The sequence below is a fragment of the Alosa sapidissima genome, chromosome 20 (genome assembly GCF_018492685.1).
Source record: "Alosa sapidissima isolate fAloSap1 chromosome 20, fAloSap1.pri, whole genome shotgun sequence".
NCBI classification, from domain to species: domain Eukaryota; kingdom Metazoa; phylum Chordata; class Actinopteri; order Clupeiformes; family Clupeidae; genus Alosa; species Alosa sapidissima.
The window spans coordinates 9,591,431-9,616,509 of NC_055976.1; the positions used below are offsets into that span (position 1 = coordinate 9,591,431).

The window sequence follows — 25,079 nt, forward strand, 5'->3', positions numbered from 1 at the left end:
GGGGCTTTGTTAAATTTATATCTGCATAATGTGTGTGTTTGTGTGTGTGTGTGTGTGTGTGTGAGAGAGAGAGAGAGAGAGAGAGAGAGAGAGAGAGAGAGAGAGATCAAAGTATGAGAACATTATTAAGAGAGGAACAAAAGAGTGCAAGACTCGCAGCAAGATGCTTGCCATAGAAAACTGAAACTGAACTGAAATGCACACACACACACACAAACACACTGCCGTTAATGTATGATACAGTGTGTGTGTGTGTGTGTGTGTGTGTGTGTGATTTCTTTTTAATTCTTTATTTATTGGACAATAGGAATATTACAATTCAGGAGGTGTATATAAATAATACATCCACTTAAGTTATCTCCCCTCATTTTTTCTGTCCCTACTATATATCACAAACAGTTCAGAACTATTTGACAAGAACAAGGGATGTAATGGTTACAGCATATTTACCACATAAGGATTTCTCTCATGACATAGGGAATAAAAAGAAAAAGGATAAAAAATAAAAAGAAAAGAAAATAACATGTTTTAAGATCTGACAGTATGTTCTTCAATAATCATATAAACATAATACAAGGGTATATACAAATCAGTTAAGTACTTCAGTTCTACAAAATGCATTAGTGTGATGACCCTCCCAGTGTTTGTGTCTGTAGTATATATGAAGTCCATTCAGTCCATAATTTAACAAACTTGTTCATTTGTAACCGATGTGAGAATGTTGTTGATTATCTCTGTCCATTCCTCTGTCGTGGGAGGGTCAGGTTGTAACCAGTGTCTAGTAAGAGTTTTCCTCCCTGCTGATATCATAACACCAAACAGATACTTATTGAAGTAAACATTCATATTTAAAAGAAAATGAGTATTTCCTAATACCATGGTACTAAACTGAAAGGGTATATTAATTTGTAATATATTCTCTATTGTTCTGTGTATCTCAGACCAGAATTGTCCTATTACGGGACACTCCCAGAATATATGCCAGTGGTCAGCTTCCTGATTCCCACAGAGTCGCCAACACTTAGAGTTGTCTTTTGAAATATGTATTTTCTGCTTTGGAGTGATAAAAAATCTAATTAAACATTTCCACCCAAACTCTCTCCACGTATAGGAATTAGTACATTTCCACTGAAATTCACAGCAACTAGACCACTCTTCCCTTGAAATGGTCAAGTTACCTTCATTCTCCCATTTATTTTTTACATATTCTGTGGAGTGTACTTTTTTAGTCATAAAGGCTTTGTATATTCTAGATATAATACTCTTGTTTAATATAGAGTATGCTCCAAGTAAGACTTCTTTAACCACAGGATCATCATTATCTATATGGTTTTTGATAGCTTGATCAAAGTAATGGCGTAGTTGCAGGTATCTATAGAAGTCCTGCTTTTCTAGGCCATGATTTTCCTGAAGAGTTTGGAAGTCTTTCAGTTGCCTTGTATCTATTATGGAGTAGAATGTAGTAATACCTTTGGCTATAAAGGTTTTAAATCTACCATCCATTTGGTTGGGTTTAAAATCTGGATCATAGGCACACCATTTAAGTACTTTCAATTTGTCTTGTAAATTATATTCCTCTTTCATTGTGTTCCATGTTTTAAGTTGGAATTTTAACCATGGGTTTTGGATACCACTGATGACTTTTCTTAAGTCTGTATTACCCAGTACTGTCTGTATTGGAGGGTTCCTAATCAAAAAATAGTTCAATGTCTTTCCATCTGGCGTGATAGGTTTGATTACATACATTTAGCAGAGGTCTAATCTGGGCAGAGAAAAAATAATCTCTCAGGTGGGGTACTGCCATACCTCCTTCCTCCTTTGATAGTTGCAACGTTTTGTATTTAACTCTAGGTTTTTTCCCTTGCCAAATGAATCTGGAAATCATTTTATCCCATTCTGAGAATTGTTTGGTGGCTATTTCTACAGGAAGAGACTGGAACAAAAACAACAGTCTTGGGAGAATGTTCATTTTCACAGATTCAACCCTTTGAAAGAGACTCAGGAATGGATTGGTATTCCATCTCTGTATATCTGTTTTTATTCTTGACAAAAGGGGGTCATAGTTGATCCTTGCGAGTGATGAGATTTCCCTGGGGATCAATATCCCTAGATATTTTAGTGTATTTTGGTCCCATTTCAGATTGAATTGATCCTTCAATTGTCTGGGTGGTGTGTAGTTCAGTGAGAGGAGCTGTGTTTTCTGAATATTAAGTTTGTATCCAGCATATTTTCCAAAAGTGTCCAGGAGCTTGAATAGTTCAGGAAGTGAATTAGTAGGTTCTCCCAAATATATCAAAACATCATCTGCAAACAACGCAGCCTTATGTTGGTCTCCGTTTATAAGTATGCCTCTTATGCTGTCAGTCTGTCTAATCCACTGAGCAAGGGGTTCTATGTAGAGTGCGAATAGAAGTGGTGATAATCCACAACCTTGTCTTGTACCTCGCTCTAGATTAATACTGTCTGTTAAGTATCCATTGATTTTAATTCGTGCACAAGGGTTCCTGTATAGATTGCTGATTGCTTTAACAAACTCTGTATGGAATCCAAATCTCTCAAGAACCATATATAAGTATGTCCAGCTCACTGAATCAAAGGCTTTTTCAGCGTCTAGACTAACTAGTAGAGCTTCCATCTTATTTTCTCGGATGTGGTTCAGTACATGTAGTGACCGTCTAATATTGTCGTGAGTCTGTCTCTGCAGGATAAATCCTGTTTGATCTGTGTGTATGACCTGTGGTAGAATATTTTCAACTCTCTTTGCAAGAATTGAAGTGTATAGTTTGTAGTCTGTATTAAGTACTGATATCGGCCTATATGATCCGCATTCCAGTCTATCTTTTCCCTCCTTCGGTATCACTGAGATAGTTGCTTCTCTCCATGTTGGTGGGGTGTTCCCCTCTTTTAGAGCTAAGTTAAAGGTTTTAAGTAGGCTAGGTATCAGCTCTGATCGGAAGGTCTTGTACCATTCAGAGGGAAACCCATCTGGGCCAGGTGATTTGTTTGCTTTTAGCCCGGAAATTGCATTATTGAGCTCCTCTTCAGTTATTTTAGCTATTCGTTTATTGCTTTGACTTTTTGATAGTGTAGGTATCTTGAGGGACTCCAGTAATCTTTTAATTTGACCTTCTTCTTCTAGCTGTGGCTGTGTGTACAGATCTTTGTAATAGCTTTGGAAAGCCATTTGTATCTCATTTTGTTTATATACATTCGTTTTCGAGTTTGGATCCCTGATTTTATATATTGTGCTATCCACATGTTGTTTTTGCAATTTCCTCGCCAAAAGCTTTGCAAACCTTGGGCCACTTTCATAGTATTTTTGTTTTGTATAAACCATATTTTTTTGTATTTCTTGTGTGTACATAACATTTATCTCATTTCTAATTTCCTTGAGCCTTGGAGGAGGAGCCTCAAGCTCTTTTAGTTCACTGTTTAATTCTGATAATCTTAGTTGTCTTTCTTTCTTTCTTTTTGCGTGTGCAGTAAGAAATTATTTCTCCTCTAACAACAGCTTTTAATGTGTCCCATAAAATATCTTGACCTACCTCTCCATTATCATTTTCTACCAAAGTTCTTACAATTTCTGCTTTCATTTTGGTTATGAATAGTTGATTATTCAAAATTCCTGTATTCAGTCTCCATAATGTATTTCTAGGATTGCTACTTATTTGTATTGATAGTAGAAGAGGCGCATGATCAGACAGATCAGTATTTCCTATCTCACAGTCATGTATTCTGTGGCGGTCTCTTTTAAAAATAAAAAAATAATCAATTCTGGAATATACTGCATGTGGGTGTGAGCAATGAGTGTAGTCCCTACCAGTTGGGTTAAAATCTCTCCAAAGATCTATCACACCCAACTCCCCCATGAGGGCCTTAAGTTTCTTATGTATGGGGGTTAAAAAAGTACCCTTTGAAGAATCTAGCCTTGGATTGAGGCGTATGTTCCAGTCTCCTCCGCAAATGACAATACCAGTTGCACCTGTCATTAAGTCAAAAATGTGTCTGTAAAAACTGAAGTCACTACCTGGTGGGGCGTATACATTCAAAAGTGTGATTTCGACCCCTTCTATTTTCCCAGTAATTAATATGTATCTTCCTTCCTTATCTTTAATTTCTGTGAGTTGTTCAAAAGGCACTTTATGGGAAATTAGGGTAGCCACTCCTCGCCTATGACCAGATTTGTACGATGAGTGATACACTCTAGAGAAACCCATTCTTTTCAACTTTTCGTGTTCAGCAGAACTAAGGTGTGTCTCTTGCAATAACACTAATTGTGCATTTTCCTTTTTCATTTTACTTAAAATCTTACTTCTCTTAATTGGGTTTAAAACCCCATTGACATTATATGAAATAACTTTTAATTTATTATCTATCCTAGCCATGGCCTCTCAGTAGTTTCAAACATATAGGAATTCTCCCCGTGTAGTAATAAGCATTCAATAAAAAAAAATAAAAAAAAAAAGAAGAAAAATACATCCCTATGACTCTCCTGAACATGGAGAGGTGAGCAAAGCAACACAAGTGCATTAAACAAAACAGTTAAGATGAAATATTTACAGTCTTTTACTTCCAAAAGTGAGGCTCCTTCAAGATGAGCCTTTAAGGGGCTCTTGGTGGTATTAGAGCACCTAGAAAGGGTTAGGTCTCTCTTGCGCTGTGCAAAGAGGGCCCTTTGAGACGGCTGTGCAGTCATTTCAATCACGACTGATTCATCCTTGTGTCCCGAGTATGTTACAAAAAAAAAGGCTACTTTCAAAACAACAACGTAGCCTAGGCTTCAATTAGTTCACAAGAAAAAGAAGAAGAAAAAAACACCCACTTATTTGTATTCGCATCTAGTTTGGGTTTCTCCTAAGAAAATGTTTTCTGTCGATCCCGATTGACCTCTGATTAGCCAGGGGACGTGTTGTGTCAATCGTCGGTCAAGTTTGGAGCTCCGAGTCCGGCGCGTCGTTCCCCAACCATTTTCCACGAGGATAGGAGTTGGATCTCTCGGCTGTCTGGGCCTGGCTGAACAGGTATGACGGTAATTGGAAATCCTTGTTGAGCCATATCTTCTGTCGCTTCTGTGGCGGTCTGGTATAGGCGTACGCCGTCATTGTAGAAAACGCGCAGCCTTGCTGGATATGGTGTTTGAAACTTAATTTGTTTTCCCTTCAATATTTTCTTTGCTTCAGCATATTCCAATCGTTTCTTGAGGACCGCTGATGGGTAGTCATGATCCATGTAGAAATGGACAGTCTTGTAGAGAAGCTCTTTCTTCTGCCAGGCTCTGCGGATCACCTCCTCTTTGACTTTGAAACTCGCGAACTTCACTATGATAGACCGGGGTTTTGCTTCAGGGTCGGTGGGCTTAGGAGCTAGTGTTCTGTGTGCTCTCTCAGTTCTGAGATCCATGCTTGGTGGTAGATCCACTGAGTCTCTCAGTAGTTTTTGCACGAAGTCAATCATGTTATCTCCTTCCTCCTCTTCAGCGATACCATAGATTCGTATGTTTTCTCTACGTGCCCGACCTTCCTGATCAGTTAGTTTAGCTTCCATGTTAGCCTGGCGTTGGGATAGCCTTTTCAATAGTGTCGTAGCTGCCATTAGCGTCGTTTCAACTCCGTCAATCCGCTCTTCTGCTTCCTCAAGTCTATTGTTTGTTCTAGATAACTCTTTTTTGATGTCTGTAAGATGTTGTTTGTTATCCCGTCTGAAATCCTTGAGCTCATTTAATATACTTCGCAAGCTAATATCCGCGCCCTCCTCTTCACCTAGGAGCGGGGAGTTGCCTCGGCTAGCAATGTGTTGTTGAGACAATTCTTCGGTTCGATTCATTTCTTCTTCATTCACAGATTGTAATTTCTTGCCTTTTGGGTTAACCCTGTTTTTGCTCATGTTCGCTAAATCTCACTTTAGTATAATCAAAAGTGTTTTCAGGGTTTTTAGATCAAAACCGTCGGGGAGCACAAGTATCAAGCAGCCATCTGTAGTGTGACCAGGAAGTTCTCCCTGTGTGTGTGTGATTTCAGATGGTGCTGTATTGCCAACAGCAGGCATTATTACGGCTTGCTGTGGCCGGTGTCCAGTTGCCTGTAATACACTGAGTGAAAAAGAGCTCTGTCCAATGCCATAGGAACCACAGCGCCAGCCAAGCCAGCGCGGATCAATGCTGCTGATATGAGCTTACCTACTGGACCATACACCATTGGACTGTGTGTGTGTGTGTGTGTGTGTGTGTGTGTGTGTGTGTGTGTGTGTGTGTGTGTGTGTGTCTCTGCCACTCATTGCTATGGTCAGGACATTGTTTGTCTTCACTCATTGCTATGGTCAGGACAGTGTTTGTCCTCACTCATTGCTATTGTCAGGACATTGTTTGTCTTCACTCATTGCTATGGTCAGGACATTGTTTGTCTTCACTCATTGCTATGGTCAGGACATTGTTTGTCTTCACTCATTGCTATGGTCAGGACATTGTTTGTCTTCAGCCTCTGTGTCTGTCTCATCTCACCTGTCTCTTGACTCTGTAACTGTACCTGTAACAGATTTGGGTTCCATAGCCAAGTAATTCTGCTACATAACGTTGAAAACAGATAAATGTGTTTATTTGAAGCACACATACTGTAGCCTACAAATACTGTACTGTAGGTCAGCTTCAAGTATGAGCCTACGCACAATAGATTTTTCTTCTTTAGTCTACATGCATACATTTTGTAAACAAAAACAGCAGCTGTGACAGCGGCCACATATATTCTGCGTCATATCTCGCCTCGTGAACTCTGCAACTCCCCGCCCCTCACTCGACAACCACACAGAGATTCTGTAATGTGCGTGTATGTCATTCACACAGAGGTTAGTATAAGGTCAGTATAAGGTCCGCAGGTTAGCATCATATCTGAATCATCCGAAGGGTAGGACCTCCGTTTGACAAACCTCCGCATATACTCCGGAGGTTATATCTGAAAGCCCTTTGTAAATGTACATTGACTGACATGGTTTGCTGCATTTAACAGACCGAAAAGTGTGTGTCTGCAATGGCTTGTGAAAAGGCCTCTGACACTTGAGAGATTACAAGTGGCTATCAACAAGATTCCATCCACGTGTGTATGTGTGTGTGTGTGTGTGTAGGTGTGTTTGTGTGTGTGCATGCGTGCTTGTGTGTCTGTATCAATCTGAATGCCTGGCACAATGGTGACCCTCAGGTCCCACTGACCTGCCACCTGGTTGTCTTGGAAACAGCAGCTCTCCCCTTGAGTGGGTGGACAGTCATTCTGGTGCTGTACATTTTTAACGACCACTGCACAGTGTGCCACCACTACTGACTCTGTGTGTGTGTGTGTGTGTGTGTGTGTGTGTGTTTAGAAAAACAGACACACACACCATTTAAAAATTCTACTATTTGTTTTTAAATCTTTAAATGGGCTTGCACCTTCTTATCTGTCAGAACTTTTATAACCACATGCTCCATCAAGGGCACTTAGGTCTGCTGACCAAGGCCACCTTGTAGTCCCACCATCAAGGTTAAAAAGCAGGGGAGATCGGCTTTTGCAGTAATTGGCCCTAAACTATGGAATGAGCATATAAGATTGGCTCCTTCTTTGCCTGTATTTTCACATCTTAAACTTACTTTTACTCCCTGGCTTTTAACTCAGTATAAGTGCTTACTCAATCTATTTTATCTTCTATTTTGTACTGTTTGTCTTTTACATAACTTACTGATATGTTTGTTTGTACCACTCCCCCTGCTCTTGTGTGTTGATCATTCATTATCTGCCTATTTGTCAGGTTTTCCCAACCTTTTCTTATTGTACAGCAACTGGTGGTCAACTGGTGTTGTGTTTAAAGTGCTTTATAAATAAACATGACTTGACTTGACACACACACACACACACACACACACACACAACACCAGGTTCCTGAGACAGCCAGTAGGTGTGAGTGAGTGGGGTATAATAGGGAGGTCAGTCAGGAGAACAGGGCTCACCTTCTTGACCTCGTACTTGATGGCCAGTTTGACTCGGGTCAGGCAGGGCCTCTGGTGGTCGCTGGGAGGCACCTGGTCCACGTCTCCATTCAAGATGGCTTCCACCTCCTCCGTGTCCCGGCACAGGTCCAGCACCCCCACCACAAAGTCCTTGCACTGCATGGACAACTTACGGTACTCATTCTACACAAATAGAGAGAGAGAGAGAGAGAGAAATAAAAGAAAGAAAGAAAGATAGAGAGAGAGGGGTAAGTCATTATACTGCATGGACAGTTTACTGTTCGCATACTACACAAACACAAACAGGGAGAGATGGAGGGAGAGAGAGAGAGAGATTGAGGGAGAGTGCATGGACAGCTTAGGGTACTCATTCTACACAAACACAAACAGTGAGATAGAGGGAAAGAGAAAGGGAGGGAGGAAGAGATGCTCTTGACTTCATTAACACCATTTATTTACAAGCCTTTATTTTACATCCATATCGGCCCTGATTACCAGCTCCACACCAGCCTACCTGAGCCATCTATGGTAACTACTTCTCCCCTCTCACCACATTACTCCCAAAAATAAAAATAAAATAACTCCCAAAAATAAGCAAGAGTGTGGGGGAGCGAGAGAGAGAGAGAGAGAAAGAGAGAGAGAGCAGAAATAGAGAGGTTAGTGAGTTATGTCCAGGTTGTGGTTGTGGTTGAGTAGGGTTCTGACTGACTGTACCATGGCTTCATGGAAAGTGGAACAGGTGCGATTCCCAGGACCAATTTCACACCCTTGCAGTTCGTAGCTCCACTCAGAGAAGATCCCTTTAGGAGTGCCATGCGGTTGGAGTAAGACACAGTACAGAAAGCCCAATGTATATATATATATATATATATATGCCATTGTCAAAAATTAGGGCTTTTTTTACTGATTAAAATATTTATGCTGGGGAGAATAAATAGAAAGTAAACCCTGATGTGACAGCATCACAAAGGTTATCTGATCAGGGATGCAAACCTCAAGAGGGAACACAGCTAGTCGCTCCCTTGGTCACTGTGCCTGATAAAAAGCACTGTAGCCTCCGATAATCCACACGAGGACCAAATTACAAAGCGTTCATGCGCTTCGGCGCTTTCGAAAAACCTCTGTCGTCTCCTAAAGCTGTGTTATGATCCCAACTCAACACGCACAGCCTCATTTATTCCAGTTCATTCCAACCAGATGCGACAGACTCTCTTTCTACTAAAACATCTCTTATTTTTCTCTTTTAACGCAGCGAGCCCTTCTATTCAATGAGTAATGCTCTGATAAGTAGCTAGAGTCATTAGGATAAGACTTTCTCCCTCAGCGGGCCCCTGTCTGATAAAAGAGCAGAGTGCATTGGTGATGGAGTGTGGCGTGTAAAGAATGCTGGGGCACTTGATTGATGTGGCGAGCGGGTAAGATTAATTCCTGCAGTCTGAGGAGAGCCCACGGAATCTGTCAGAAGCATTATGTATGGGTCTCGCTGCTACAGTTATCAATAACCCGGGTGTCCTCGACTGGGAATGTTCATTTAAAAAAAACACACCAGATCATTCCAATTATCAGATGTTTCATTGCGGTGACTATCTGTTTTTGTAGGCCTGTGTGTGTGTGTGTGTGTGTGTGTGTGTGTGTGTGTGTGTGTGTGTGTGTGTGGTGGTGTACTTGTTGAGTGGCTGCAGAACAAAATATGATGTACCCTGAGGTAGGATGCAAATCATTAGGCTTCGCAGCTGCTGCTGGTGGCTGAGGCATTAGCATAATAGGACAAAACACGGCTACTCTGGCACACACACACACACACACACACACACACACACACACACACACACACACACACACACACACAGACACACGCACACACACACATTAAGGAGATCCTGTGTCACATCCAGCTCTGGAGACGGGGGATCATCCCTTCTTTGATGTAGCGTTTCTCAGCTGAGGTCAACGACACCGGTGCTCAACTTTGAAGTGTGATTGGCTTGTCATAGTCGGACCGGTCGGATTTCCACAAAGCCGCTCTCCCCCAGAGCCCGCAAATGATAATGGCCCCCCCCTCTCCCTCTCTCTCTCTCTCTCTCTCTCTCTCTCTCTCTCTCGTCTGGCATTGAGGCGATGCCATTTCATTCGCTCTCACGTCCTCTCACAGGCTTCCTGGAAGTGACTGTGGTGAATGGTACAATGCACTTGACTAGTAATGTAATAGAGGGTGCATGGAGAGCCGGCGGGATTGGATTAACACTAAGGCACCTGTTCCACCACTCTCATAGAGCAGGCGTCTGAGGAGGAGGAGGGAATTATGAAGTTCACAAGTGGAGAGAAAGAGAGAGAGAGAGAGAGAGAGAGAGAGAGAGAGAGAGAGAGAGAGAGAGAGAGAGAGAGAGAGAGAGAAAGGCACACACACACACATACATACAGAATCACACACACAAAAACACGCACACACACAGCGTGAGAGAAAGAGAGAGAACAAATGGGAGAGAGATTTGGAAGATCTCTCTTGGATAATGTAACAAAAAACAAAATGGAGGCGCGAAAGACTGTCTGTGAGAAGGAGATAATGAGAGAAATGTGAAAGACGAAGAGGGGCCTGGACATGGCTGGATGGCCCCGTCTTATTTCCCTCTCCTCCGATTTCATTTCAGTTTGGTCATTACATGGGGTTCCTCCGCAGCGCACCACTCTCCCCTGCCCTCCCTCCTTCTCACTGATTACTACAAACATGGCCGCCACTGGGGTGCCAATTTCACACCTGCCTGACTGCAGGCATGTGACATTTACCATGCATCCCCCAGCTCACACACAGCATCCAGGGCTGACACCTGGCACCAGGGGGATGGATATGGGATATATGACACCCATATGCTCTGAATAATGTCCTGCTTGGCAATGTAGCCGTATAAACGAAGCGGCATCATTACAACACGTGACAGATGCAAGTGTGTATGTGTGTGCGTGTGTGTGTGTGTGTGTGCGTGTGTGTTTGTGTGGTGTGTGTCTGGTGTGTGTGTGTGTGTGTGTATGAGTGTTGGTATGGCTGTCATAATGAGGTCAGTGGAGGTTCCTCTCTAAAGGTCTGCACTAGGTCAGCTGGCGGGCCTTGATTAAAAGCCCAATAGTCGATCTGTGTAAAGGACCTAGGAGAGGAGTGGGGACATGGAGGGGAGATTACTCTAGACACATTTATTTACATAGTGTTTAAATGACTAAATGCATTTGGCTATGTCTATGTGAGTGAGTGAGTGTGTGTGTGTGTGTGTGTGTGCCATATTATCACTGAATGACAACATTTGTTGTCCCACTCTCTCTCTCTCTCTCTCTCTCTCTCTCTCGTTCTGTAGGTGTGTCGGTATGAAAATGTCACCCACCATAAACGATGGGCTGAGAAACTCGCTGCAGATGTGGGTGTGACAGATGAAGGATGGATGGGGAGTGTGTGTACGTAGTGTATATGTGTGTGTGTGTGTGTGTGTGTGTGTGTGTGTGTGTGTGTGTGTGTGTGTGGAGAGAGGACAGATGAGGTCCCATGATCTCCCATGCTTGTCATCATCTACTGTAGCTGGCCCACACACATCACTCTCTCCTCGCCTGTACTGACAGGATAGCTGCTTTAGCAGCATCACATAAATCTAATCAGATTCAATCCAATTTGCTCTCATATGAAATTTTACGCGTGCACTTAACACAGCCTTTGCATTTAATGGACACAAAAACTCCATCACTTCTATCAAGCTAATAGACAAGTCCAGTCCAGCAGTGGACAGTCCCTAGCCACACATTCTGACACACTCACACACAGAGGGAGAGAGAGAGAGAGAGAGAAAGAGAGAAACCTTGCAGAGACTCTGTAAGCAATGTGCACTTGTTCTGACATATAAGTTCCCTGTCGTATCTGAAAATAGTAACTTGGAAAAATAAGAAGGAAAACTCCTGCTCATAAAATACTAATTTACTGGCTAAATATTAAATGACTGTAACTGCTCATAATACGAGGCCTGAGTGATTACAAGCATATCAAAAAGAAGAAATTAGTCCCAAGAGGCTGTGATGTCATTGTTAAGTGAGAATAACCTCAGTGGTGATTATGTACATCATCAGTGCCATTACCACAACCTCATCGTCGGCTGATGGCGCCTACGTAAGGGTGTCTCCCCCACGTCAGCCAATCAGTCGGCGGCGCCTTACATCACCCTGGAGACCATCTGATAATCAGGGGAGAGCGGCAGCAGCTAATTAAACAAACTCCTTGAAGACCACTTCAATTTACAGCTCTGCAGACTGCGCGCACACACATACACACACACACACACACACACACACACACACACACAGACAGACAGACAGACAGACACACACACACACAGACACACACACACACACCAACATCTGTGCTCTCTTCCACTCTCCGTTTCTTTCCCTTTCTCTTTCCTTCCCTTCTTCTCTCTATCCTCCCTTTTCTTATCCAAAACTCTTGAAATATGAACTATCGTCCATTAAAGTGCCCATTACGTGAACTAAATCTCCCTCTTGCAGTGAATCAGAAGTATTTCTTCTGATTTTTGAGTTTGACAAAGGCTAATTGCTTCCAATGGTGATTCGAGACACTGATATAATTTATGAAAGGTCATTCTAAAGCTAATATACATATAGAGATATTTTATGGAGGGCTCTTGGGCTCTCTGGTAAATGGGCTCTGGGGCTCCATGGACTGGACTGCATTTAAGTAGGAGCTCCTATCCTGGGCACTCGAAGGAGTTATTGCCCCAGCCAGCCACACACACACACACGAAAGAGAACGAGAGGGGAGGGGGGGGTTAGCAGAAGTACTCTTACGTGCTCATACACACACACACACACAGAAGGGCTCTCACATGCTCATACACACACACACACACACACACACATGAGAGAGAGGGAGAAGGAAGCAGATATCCAAGGCATCAACAAGCTAATTGGTAGCAAATGTGCTGTCATGTCTTGGTCAACGATGCTTCAACATCACTGAGCCAGATCTAAACCCAGTTGCAGCATGACCGCTCCCCTTCCTGAACAACTGCACTCCTACAGCCATGGAGTTCCTATCTGGTTTACCATTTAACACAGATCCAGTCTGTTACTGCATGGCACACAAGTCACACTCACACACAATGACCTTATGACTACCTCCCATTCCACTTTGTAGACAAATACACACCTGTCAACAGAAGGGCTGTCATGGAAGCCCGCCCTCCACCAAATGCAGAGAATTCACACTTGGATTTCAATTCCTGACTTCATTTGACCCCAATGCAGATAGTGAGCAGTGTTTCACAAGTTATCAATAACCTCTTAGCAGCACTACATTTAGTTCTCGGCTATGCTATTCGTCTGTCTTGTGTTCTGTCTGTCGCTCTGTCTTTCTGTCTGTGTCTGTCTGTCTCTCGAGTGCTCTGTATGTCTGTCTGACTGTCTGTCTGTCTGTCTGTCTGTCTGACTCTCGAGTGCTCTGACTGTCTGTCTGCCTGTCTGTCTGTCTCTTGAGTGTTCTGTATGTCTGCCTGCCTGCCTGTCTGTCTGTCTATCCGTCTGTCTCTCGAGTGCTCTGTATGTCTGTCTGACTATCTGTCTGTCTGTCTGTCTGTTTGTCTGTCTGTCTCTCGAGTGCACTGACTGTCTGTCTGTCTCTTGAGTGTCCTGTCTGTCTGTCTCTCGAGGGCTCTGTATGTCTGTCTGACTGTCTGTCTGTCTGTCTGTCTGTCTGTCTGTCTGTCTGTCTTACCTTGAACTCGGTCTCGATGTTGGCGAGCCGGGCGAGCTCGTTGCTGAGCTCCAGGGCGGTGAGCACGGGATCCTCGCTGGACAGTGCCAGGTACGCTGCGCTGGCCAGCCCCTTGTAGGCGTTCATGCGCGAGCGCGAGTGGCTGAAGGCGTCGCGCCGCTGCTTGTCCGCGCACTCGCCGCACTTGCAGAAGTAGTCGTGCGGCCGCTCGATGCGCGCGCCCTTCAGCAGCAGCGTGTGCACGATCTCGTACTCCTGGCAGTGCGCCGCCAGGATGACCGGCGTGATGTCGTGCGAGAAGCGCGTGCCGTCCTCGTCGTACGCGTAGAAGTCGTCGTCGCGCAGCTCCTGCTCGAGCGGGCTCAGCGTGAGCCGCAGGCCGCCGGCGAACACCGGGTGGGCCAAGATGGCCTCCACGATGCGCACGTAGCCCTTGCTGATGGCCAGCAGCAGAGCGTCGCCGATGCGCGCCAGCCCTTCCTTCTTCAGCAGCAGCTCGGTCACCTCCAGGTGCTCATTGCCCACGGCCAACTGCAGGGCATTCTGGCCCATGTAGTCCACGCAGTTGAAGTTGAGCGTCTTGGACTCCTCGAGCATCTTGCGCACCACGGGGATGTTGCCGTACTCGGCTGCCTCCAAGAAGCGCTCCTCCTCCGACGTCAGGCTGGTGCCGCGCTCGTTGAACATGTAGGCCGGCCCGCGGATGGCCTGCCGCCGGCCCTTCTCCCGCAGGGTGGTGTGGCGCCGATGCATCGCCCCCTCCGACCTGAGGAAGGGAGAGCAGGATGAACACAGAGAGAGAGAGAGAGAGAGAACAGAATGAGATGAGAGAGAACAGAATGAGAGAAGAGAGAGAGAGAGAGATGGATGGGGGTGGAGCGAGAAAAAGAGGAATGAAGAAAAGAGGTTGTAGAGAGGAGAGATAGAGGGAGGGAAGAGGGGAGTGATTCATAAGATGTATGTTGCTCTAATGGCCAACAGTAAAACTACTTTCTGCTTTACACAGGAGAAACACCATTAAAAAAGCAGCCAAGTGACCAACACAGTTATGGCCATAGCAGAAGGACCCTCCAGATGACATCATTCATTACTGAGAGAGGCCTCCTTTTGAGGCCACTGAGGGGTCAGGGCACAATAGAGTTACAGTTTATTCACAAACACACACACACACACACACACACACACACTTCTCGCGTGCTCTTGCTGTCTTTCTCACACACACAAGCGGCTACCTTTGGTGAGATTAAGGAGATTTGTCTCAGTATATGTCAATGGACTGTCAGGCTTCCCATAATATTTAAGGTGAAATATGAGCACACACTAACTATCAATTAACATTCCTCATTACACAGAAGCCACACAGAGGTGACAGAGGGGAACGAGATAGGTGGATCAGAGAGAAAGAGGGAGAGAGAGAGAGAATAGTCTGAGGAGAGGGAGAGAGATGGAGGAAAAATCAGAGGAAAATAATGCCTGTGCATGGATTACGGGGATAAGAAAAATGTTCTCTCTGTGGAGTATCAGGAAAACCAATAGGATGTTGTCATCAGTGTGTGTCCCCAATGTGTGTGTGAATGTTTGTGTGTGAGCCAATGTATGTGGATGTGTGTGTGTGTGTGTGTGGTTGACAACAGGACATTTATGCAAGACATATGTGACCTTATCGGCTCAAGATTTGGGAGATTGGAGGGAGAAATCTATTAAATCAATACCGGTCTCAGCCAAGCAAGCAGAGACTGGCTCCTCATTCAAGACTCCTTGAATGTGAGGCTGCGGCACCTGTCAAACACATAGTCGGCTCGGAAAATCACTTTCCCCATCGCACAAAGGAGCCCCTGCTTCTGCCACCTTCACAGGATCAAACAGAGAGCGGATAAAAGCTGTGGGGGAAAAGAGGTTGTTTCCTTTTACATTCAAATGTGTGTGTGTGTGTGTGTGTGTGTATGCAGTGTTTCCCAGAGAATTGAATTCCATGTGTGGTGGTTGGTTTGCAGAATGAACTTGAATGCAACAGTTTTTAACAAATTAGCACAGCTGGTTATGATGCTAACCAGATTTAAGCACAATTTAGTACAACCTGGAAAATCATTGTGTGGTGGTCAATGTTGATATTGTGGTGGGCTGCCACAAATAAGTCAATGTATGGGAAACACTGGTATGTGTGTGTGTTTGCTGGTTTGTGTTGGTACATCAGCATCAGGCAAGGATGGAGTCTAAACAAGTTTGTCTAACACAATAAAAATGGCCTCTAAAGCAAATCTACACAGGTAAATTCTCTTGCATGTACAGTAGAAGTGTGGAATCTCATTTTGTTAAACAAGACAGAAAGGTGATGGCTGGGTCAGTAAAACAAGTCTCTAAAAGACCTGTTTGATGCACTATCATCAAGTTAAACATGTAGTGCCACCCCAGTACATCCCATTGAAATGACATCCAGATAAAAAGCAGTAAATGCTCCCTATGAACCTTCCTGAACATCCAGCAGTGAACAGAGGAGGGTTTGGAGGACTGCTGCTAATTTTGACGTTACGACAGGGCCCTCACACAACCAGCTCCTTTTCTCTCTGATCGCTTCTCTGCGTTAGATGGGAGGGAGGCACGCCGTGTCAGTCTCATCAAAGCCTGGCAGAAAACGCGGCACATGCCACAGCTGCTGCTGAGGACCAGCCTGCCACATATGCAACCGTCGTCTAGCTGAAGATCAGCCTGCCACATACGCAACCGTCGTCTAGCTGAGGATCAGCCTGCCACATACGCAACTGTCGTCTAGCTGAGGATCAGCCTGCCACATGAAAAAAACCTGACAAGAGGAAATACAGCGATTTGAATGTGACGAGTATCAGTGTAAATGTTACTTGCTAAGAGGTTCGGTTAGCTAAGGCTTTAGGGCTCAGTGCTGCCTTGTAGCATTTTCCTTGAATTCCTCGTGTGTGTGTATGTGCTGGGAGGGTTCTCGGATATCTCATTACCCAACAGTAAAACATTTGAGGTTTAAAAACACGCTGTCATAACTCAGTTGGATTGCGGGGTAAGAACGTTTATGTCCTACCCCGTAATTACTCCCAGTCCCTGCGCCAAACCTAAAACATGGCTCTCTCGCAGGACTGTGGGCAGTTGGCACCTCATAAAGCCGTATGTTACTCCTGTCTGGAGGGAGAGGAAGGGAGGGAGGCAGTTACTGTAGGGTGGGAGAGAGAGAGAGAAAGTTGTAAAGAGAGAGAGAGGGTAAGGGGGTAAGTAGAAATAAGAGAGAGAAAAAGGAAGAGGGGAGAGGGCAGGAGGTAGCCAGTGAGCGAGTGAGAGAGAGAGAGAGAGAGAGAGAGAGAGAGAGAGAGAGAGAGAGAGAGAGAAGATAGAAGAGGGGCTACAAGGAAAGACACAACTCTGCCCACACCTGGAGTGTGGATGGGATGATTACACAAAGAGCTGGCATATCAAACGCTGGTGGGAACAGGTGAAAATGGGAAACCATTCAAGCAGCACTGGTGCCCTGAGGGGGGGCATGGAGGAGATGGGCAACAGGCCACTCAGGGGTCACTCAGCCATGCGGACCACAGGATATATGGGGCTGTGTGTGCAGTGCAGTTTTGATTGCTTTGTGTGTGTGTGTGTGTGTGTGTGTGTGTTTTTGTGAATAAACTGTAACTCTATTGTGCCCTGACCCCTCAGTGGCCTCAAAAGGAGGCCTCTCTTAGTAATGAATGATGTCATCTGGGAGGTCCTTCTGCTATGGCCTTAACTGTGTTGGTCACTTGGCTGCTTTTTTAATGGTGTAATGGTGTAAGTGAGCTATTTTTAGCTAGGAGGAGCTGATCAGATGATCACTTTTTTGGGAAATCTGTTCATCAAACATCTACGAAAATCAGTCTGTTTTCACAGAGACATTCTCTCTCTCTCTTTCTCTCTCTCTCTTTCTCATCCACACTTTCTCTCCCACTCTCTGTCCTGGCTCCTTGCTCTGTCCATCTCTTGGACAGAGCAATCACTGAACGCAATCACTGTAATGACTATGGGATTGCCTCCCTGTCTTTCCTGTCTCGCTCCCTCCTCTCTGTGGCGGTGTCTCCCATCACCTCCTGGCTCTGGGAGAGGAGTGGAATAATCAGCTGACTCGGGACATGTGTGTGTGTGTGTGTGTGTGTGTGTGTGTGTGCAGAGCGACAGCTAGAAATAAGGCTGTGATGAAGAGGGATGGCAGATTGGAGTTTAACAAGAGGTGACACAGCACAGCAGACAGAGAGGGGAGAAGAGGGAAGGAGAGGGGAGAGGTGGGGGGGGGGGACCGGGGGGGGGGGGAATGGGGCCGGGGAAAATGGTGGAAAGTGAAGATATGCAAATGCAGTGGAACAGATGAGATGGAGAGAGAGGGAGAGAAATACAAGAAAGAGAGAGAAAGTGAGAGAGAGAGAAGTATAATTAAATCTGTCCCCATTCCGTTGGACAAGTTCATGGAAGGTGACCATGGGTGTATCTCACTCCCCCAAACTATTCATGTCTTAAAAGTGGAGAGATGCCCTCCACTTCTCAGTGGAAATAATTAAAATGCCAAGAGTTACCATCTGCTGTTGGGGAAGGACCCCTCCTTATACGCTCAAAAACTGTCATCTCCCTGTCATTTTCAACACTTTCTCTTGAAACAGTAACCATTCTTCTTTACGGATAAGCCATGCATGGTTAATAATTTTGTCAGTCCTCTCTCTCTCTCTCTCTCTCTGTGTGTGTGTGTGTGTACACGTGTGTGTGAGGGAAAGGTAAAGAGAGGTCACTAGCTTGTGAATACACGACAGCTACAGTACATTTATTTAAACAATATTCTTTTTTTTGACATAGCTCTTTTACTTGACTCAGTCCTTTGTGTGAAGTGTTCACAGTCTTGAAGACTTAGCACATGTCTCAGAGGCCATTCTCTTAAACAGGCATGCATACTGTATCTGCATATTCCATCATTTGCCTGCTAAAAACACATGTTTGTGATGGGAGTAGGTTAGTGTGGAGAGAGGATAATGGAATCTTTGTAACAGGATGGGGATGTATTGCATGTGGTATTGTGACTATGAAACCCACAGGAAAGGCAATACATAATTTGTGAGCTTTTATGGGAAACCACAAAGCTGCCCCTGCCTTAACCCACTGAGTCTTCTGAGATAATTTGTTCTACCAGTTTGCCAATTGCTAAGATCAAGCACTCAGATTTGATTTGTAATAGAGTGCTTTCAGTCATAAAAATGACTGTGTTGTTAATTAAAATTACAATAAATATTATAGGCAAGGCAAACAAACCTTGGACACCCACCAATTCATGCAATATGGGTGGTATGGATGCTAGAGATGAACATTTTAGTATTATGCTCTTTGACGTTAGGAAATCAAACTAGTTCTATTAGCCACAGAACACAGACTGAGTATTTAATCCAAGTGACATGTTCTTCTTCATTTTTACTCAGGTAACCCAGGTGTCAGTAAGCAAAAGGGTGTTTGAGTGTCTTAGACTTTTAGCACTTCTAGGTGAAACTTTCCCCATATTGGGCAGCCGTGGCCCACTGGTTAGCACTCTGGACATGTAACCGGAGGGTTGCCGGTTCGAGCCCCGACCAGTAGGCACGGCTGAAGTGCCCATCTAACCCCTCACTGCTCCCTGAGCACCGCTGTGGTTGCAGGCAGCTCACTACGCTGGGATTAGTGTGTGCTTGTGTTCACTGTGTGCTGTGTGTGTTTCACTAATTCACAGATTGGTGTGTTGTGTGTGTTTCACTAATTCACAGGTAAATGCAGAGACCAAATTTCCCTCATGGGATCAAAAGAGTATATACTTATACTTACTTTATATGGTTCACTTTGTTCCATTACAGCAATATCAAAATGGAGTGATTGGGAACTTTCACTATACCTGGTACAAATCTGCATGCACTGGTGCGGTGACAATCACTAATCACTGATAGCCTACATATTAGATTAACACAAGCTGCAAGTAAAGCAGTCACCTTAGATAAGACCTTTTTTCTTGATGATGCAGTGTGCTCCAAATGACGTAATGCACCCATACATTTTCCCTTAATTCAAGATTATTCAGCAAAGACGTGTGTGCCGGGAGGACCAGGGAATCATAACTTGTGTGTAGGCTATAATTCCTACATGGATACTTTGTTTTCACACGCCAATTAATCCAGCGTTACCGATTATGGACATTAACATGACGTTTTCATTCTTACCCTTTAGGTCTTAATAGTCATCTCTGGGTAAAAAGATTCGTAAAAGATTCGTTAGACATATCTGGTTTAAAACAGAAAACTTCTGCACGGCACGCATTGACGCATAGCTGAATAGCTGAGGCCTGTTCTCCCCTTTTAATCAAGGCTTATTCAACCCAAGGCCAGCTGTATCATTATGTCAGAATAACAAACCTCTTCTCATGGACGAGCCAAGGGGAACAGAATTTCATCAAAACTCTCTAGGGACGCATTCCATTCCGAAGCCCATTCGTAACACAAGCACAGAGAAAAAAAAACATTGCATTTCAGACAGTTCAACTACTGCCTCCGCGAGGTGTTTCCACCTTTCTCAACACACACAGGCGTGTCGGGGTGGTGATAAAATATAAGTTACGTTAACCGAATCTAGCATATGCTTGCTTTTTAAATCGCAACATTTCCATAGTAACACGTTGATCAAGACACGATAACAGCATCGATTACTTTACTGGGGTGTTAACACTCGCATCAAGTTAATCAGGTAGAATACCTGAGGAACCCACTTTTCCTGGAACTTGGCCTGGACATTGCCAAATGAAAAATAAATAGCATGCTCTGTCTATGTACGTTATAGACAATTAACGTTGGACAATTGAAAACGACTGGTAAGTGTCGTGGCTGGTCATGTGAACTAAATCGTTTTTTTTCCAATTCATAGAAACCATTCTGAACGCTTTAACAGAAAAACATAACTGGCTAAACAGACCTGTTGCTACCTACAATATATCGCATTTTGTACATACATTTTACTACGGCATGGTGTATTCATGTGTATTGAAAGCACAATTGTTCTTATGACATCAGATAGAGATAAACGCTCTCATCTTTTAAACAGTCGAGACAAAAACTCTTTGCTGTAAAACAGATGTAGCCTAGGCTACTTACGTATGTACTAAATCGCAGTTCTGTTGTTGCTCCACGTAATCCGAGCAGTTGTTCTCATGATCGGCGCCGTCCTGTCCGTGGTTGTGGTAACGCTGTCCACGGTCCTGGAACGTGCGCAGAGAGCTCGCTTTTTCGCCGCGCGCTGGAGAGGTAGCATCTCGCCCGTCCTCTAACCGGACATTCTGACGCTGGCGGAACAGCGAGCCCGTTTCCATGAAGCGCCGAGAAAACTTTTGTGGATCTGAGGTCGTCACGTTAAGAGGATGTTGTTGCACCGGTATGCGCGGGTTAGAGTCAGGGGCTGACGCCCGCCGCATCGGGGGACTGGCCTGGCGGAGCATTTTGGGGTGCCACCGGGGAGAGCGGGTACTGGTTGGAGCTTGAAAGAGCGTGCACGAGGGAGGCACGGACAAGCTCTTTCTCGCCCGCGTCGGTTTCTTCTCCATCAAACATCTGAACTAATCGACGCCCGCATCTTTTGATCGAATTATACTGAATGATGTGTCCAGTGTGTGTTATCGTCTGATGTTCCTCAGCACAAAAAAAGAGAGAGAAAAAAGAGCGCAACAAGTGACAGGAAATAGTTTATTTTGTGTTCAACAATGGGTACAACACTTCCGTCCTCCAAAACAAAAACACCTCCCCATGCCATGGCCACATTGGCAACAATGTCAACCACACACACAAAAAAAACTCCCGCCTGAACGTGTATGAGTAAACACAGGCGCTAACCCTTTTCACGCAGTAAATGGGATTGTATCCAAGATAGTGTTGTGTCTTGTCTTGTGTTCCAAAAAAACAATTATTATATCCTCTATAGATTTCTTTTCCCTGACATCAAAATTAGATTTTGAAAATGTCATGGTAGGCTAGAACAGATAAGTCTGGAGGCCAGCCTGCTGAAGTAATCAAACCATTTGCCCTTTCATCACGCAACACACCATGAAGGCAAGGGGAATATTTGAAGATATGTATTCCTCTTTTATTTTAGGAGGTAGCGGACGAAGACTCAAAGTCAAATTTAAATCCCAAAAACTCTGCACACTCCTATATGAAACATCTTCATCACCGCTGGCTTCCTTTGATGAGGGCAAGTTTAGATTTCTCCATAGACACTGACTATGTTCATGGGTTGGTAATTTAGTGTTCCAGCAAGCAATGTACTGTAACATGGCATGTAGGTGGTTGGATAATTGGGTTTCATTATAGCAGCCATAAAGGGAGATCTCCACAACCACACAGGTCACCAAGTGCATGTGAGTCATTGTGTGTGTGTATGTGTGTGTGTGTGCGTGCACATGCATGTCTGGTTGCTGGCGTCTGCTCCATCTCTCTGTCTGAGTCTATTTGAAAATGTTTTCATTACTTTGAAATAAATGCTTTGATGATGAAGAATCAATAAAGCAGATCCTGATTGTGACACAAACCAAATTCATTACCGTCTACCTCTATGTTGACACTGACCATACAGACAGCATCTCCTACATGGCCTTACTGAAACTGGTGTATTTCAGCTCTAAACTCCACGGACGCCTTCAAAACCTTAACCACCGTCACTGTCCCTGTCACTCAGATGACAGAGTTGGGGATAAGCACTGGGTTTATGGTGGTATAAATGACAGGGAATAAGCCTCACTTGGACTGACAGCTATCAGCATGTTGTTGTGACAGGTGTTACGCCATCATCAGGGGTGGGGTGAGACTGAAGAAGCTTCCACTTCTCACCTCTCACTCTATCAGACATAAAGTGGCGCTGGCAAAGCAATGCAGATTATGTAGCAGAGTTACGGTATCATCATAATCATATGGTAATAACTACATTTAGGATGGAGAATGGAAAATAATGTATTATATTTTGTAGTATGCATAGATACACACTCACACACACACACTTCAGACATTCACACATGCACACTCGCGCGCGCTCTCTCTCTCTCTCTCTCACACACACACACACACCGTGTCAGTCGGCCTGTCAGTGCCTCTCTCCCAGGAGCAGTCCTCTGGGGAGCTCTGTCACACAGGGCCGGGGGACTTAGTCACCCAAAGCCTCTGTCTCCACAGCTTAGCACTGCCATCAGCGCTATCAGGGAAGCCACTTTAAACTCCACACTTCCACAGTGCGCCCGGGGGTGATGGAGAGAGAGAGGGAGGGAGTGAGAGAGAGAGAGAGAGAAATAGAGAGATGGCAAAGAGAACTTAGGGCGACAGAGCATTAGATCAAAACGTATGGTGCTCACCGCACAGCATTAGGCAGAAAGAAAGAAAAACACAAAGAATAAAAGAAAGAAAGATAGAAGGAAATGGACAGAATGAAAGATAGAAAGAATGAAAGATAGAAAGAATGAAAGAAAGAAATGGACAGAATGAACAAGTTAGCACTTTAAAATCCTTTATTTACTCATTACCGGTGAAACAAACAATGAAAGAAAGGAATGGAAAAAATAGAAAGAAAGAGATAGATGAATCTTTTTTATTTATTTTTTACTTTATAGTGATTGAAAGAAATGAAAAAAGAGATAAAGAAAGAGAAAAAGAGAAAGAGCCAAGAGAGAGAGAGAGATACAGAAAGACAAAGAAACAGGTTGTACTGAGTGTGCGTTGTAACTGGCCAGTAATTTGCTCAGCAGGGAGTCCAGTACTACAGGGCACAGCTCCGGATATCTGACATCAGTGGAGGTCATTTCCTGTGATTGGTCAAGCAGGAGGCATTCTGGGAAGGCCAGCAGGAGACTCCAGGGATTAATTACTGACTGAAGCCAATAAGTCATGCCATACTCCACAAACACACATGAATGCATGGAGACCTGCATCTCCCTAGTAAGGGACTGGTAAGGGATCTACCATTGCTGTGGTTAACTTGTGCATATGTGCCAACCACAACCATGGGTATATCCTTACCAACAACACTCTCACTTGTGCCATATTGCTTAAGCCTTACTGTAAATGTTCCTGTGTTGACATAATGTAATCCAGGCCAGAAGCATGTCTACTACTACACAACACTGGTATGAGTGCAAGAAATTAGCTGCTAGAGTATTAGTCCAATTCCATACACAGGATAGAAAGCAGCCCAGTCTACAGTCACTCATAAATGAAGGAGCTTAGTGCGTAGAGCTCTACTAATATGATGAGTAGTGTTTTTGCTGAATTGCGTAAGCTAAGGTATTCGGATGGATTTTTTTTCCATGTTGATTGTGAAAACATGCTAACATTGGTCTCTCCTTAGACACAGAATTATAGAAAGTGATCATATTTGTAGGTGTCCCAGGTGTTGGATCTGCTCCAAGACTGATTGGGTTTATTTTTGGCCTATGCTACACATTTTTAGCAAATCTCATGAAAGTCAGGCCTGCAGGTTTTCTGTAATCCCACTAACAATCAAACCAATGAATGCACTACCAAACCAACAAAAAACAAACCTAAATGGTTGATAACTTCACCCCCTTGATCCTCCCAAACCTCTTTCCTGGTTTAAAGATTGTAGCTGGACAATATTTGATATACAATAGAATAGATTACAATAGAAGCATTTAGTTCTACAGTAATATGCTGTTATCATTACAGTTCCCATCATTTCACCATACATATTTCTTGAACACATCTATTGCTCCTCTAACATCTCCTCAATATACTTTAATCTGGTCCCTATATTGATCTCATTTATGTGATACCTCTCAGTCAAGCACGTTGACATTGAGGATTCAATACAAAATGGCCTGAGGGGTATTACCATGAACATGTGCTGTTAGCGATACAGCATCCATTATCAGCTGCGCTGCATTAGTGGTGAATACTGAAGATATGGTCTGGGCAGCCGGAGGAAGTAAAAATTATATTAAAAAAAAAGAATCCATGATCCATTTGGCATCAACACAGATTTGAATATCTTGTGCACTGATATTGCTTGAATGCTTTTATTACATTTAAGGCGGCTCAAGAGGCGTGCTGTCGTAATGAGAAAATCCACATTAGTTTTGAAATATTGTTACAGCCACAGTCACACACTTTTTGACCCCTGCATGTAATATCGATTGCATGATGATGAAATTATAAATACTGTGCACTTCATGAGGCGATGGATGAACGCGCTCAGACACACAGATATATAGTACATACACACACACACACACACACACACACAAACGCACACACACACACACACACACACACAAACCTGTAGGCATATCCACAAACAAGTAAACACTCATGCATA

General features: G+C 44.0%; 1 protein-coding gene across 3 annotated transcripts in view; it reads right to left on the reverse strand.

Annotated features, from left to right (window-relative positions):
- Nucleotides 1-25,079, reverse strand: part of trpc7b (transient receptor potential cation channel, subfamily C, member 7b) — a 74,402-nt gene that overhangs the window by 44,345 nt on the left and 4,978 nt on the right. For 2 of the 3 annotated variants that reach the window (XM_042074585.1, XM_042074584.1), the window contains exons 1-3: nt 20,864-21,372; nt 13,731-14,496; nt 7,970-8,152 (exon numbers count right to left, since the gene is read on the reverse strand). In XM_042074585.1, coding sequence (XP_041930519.1) covers nt 7,970-8,152; nt 13,731-14,496; nt 20,864-21,309 — 1,395 coding nt within the window. In that variant the 5' untranslated portion in view covers nt 21,310-21,372. Of the gene's footprint in view, nt 1-7,969; nt 8,153-13,730; nt 14,497-20,863; nt 21,373-25,079 lie in introns of those variants that run through there. The other variant, XM_042074586.1, reaches the window with a different exon arrangement.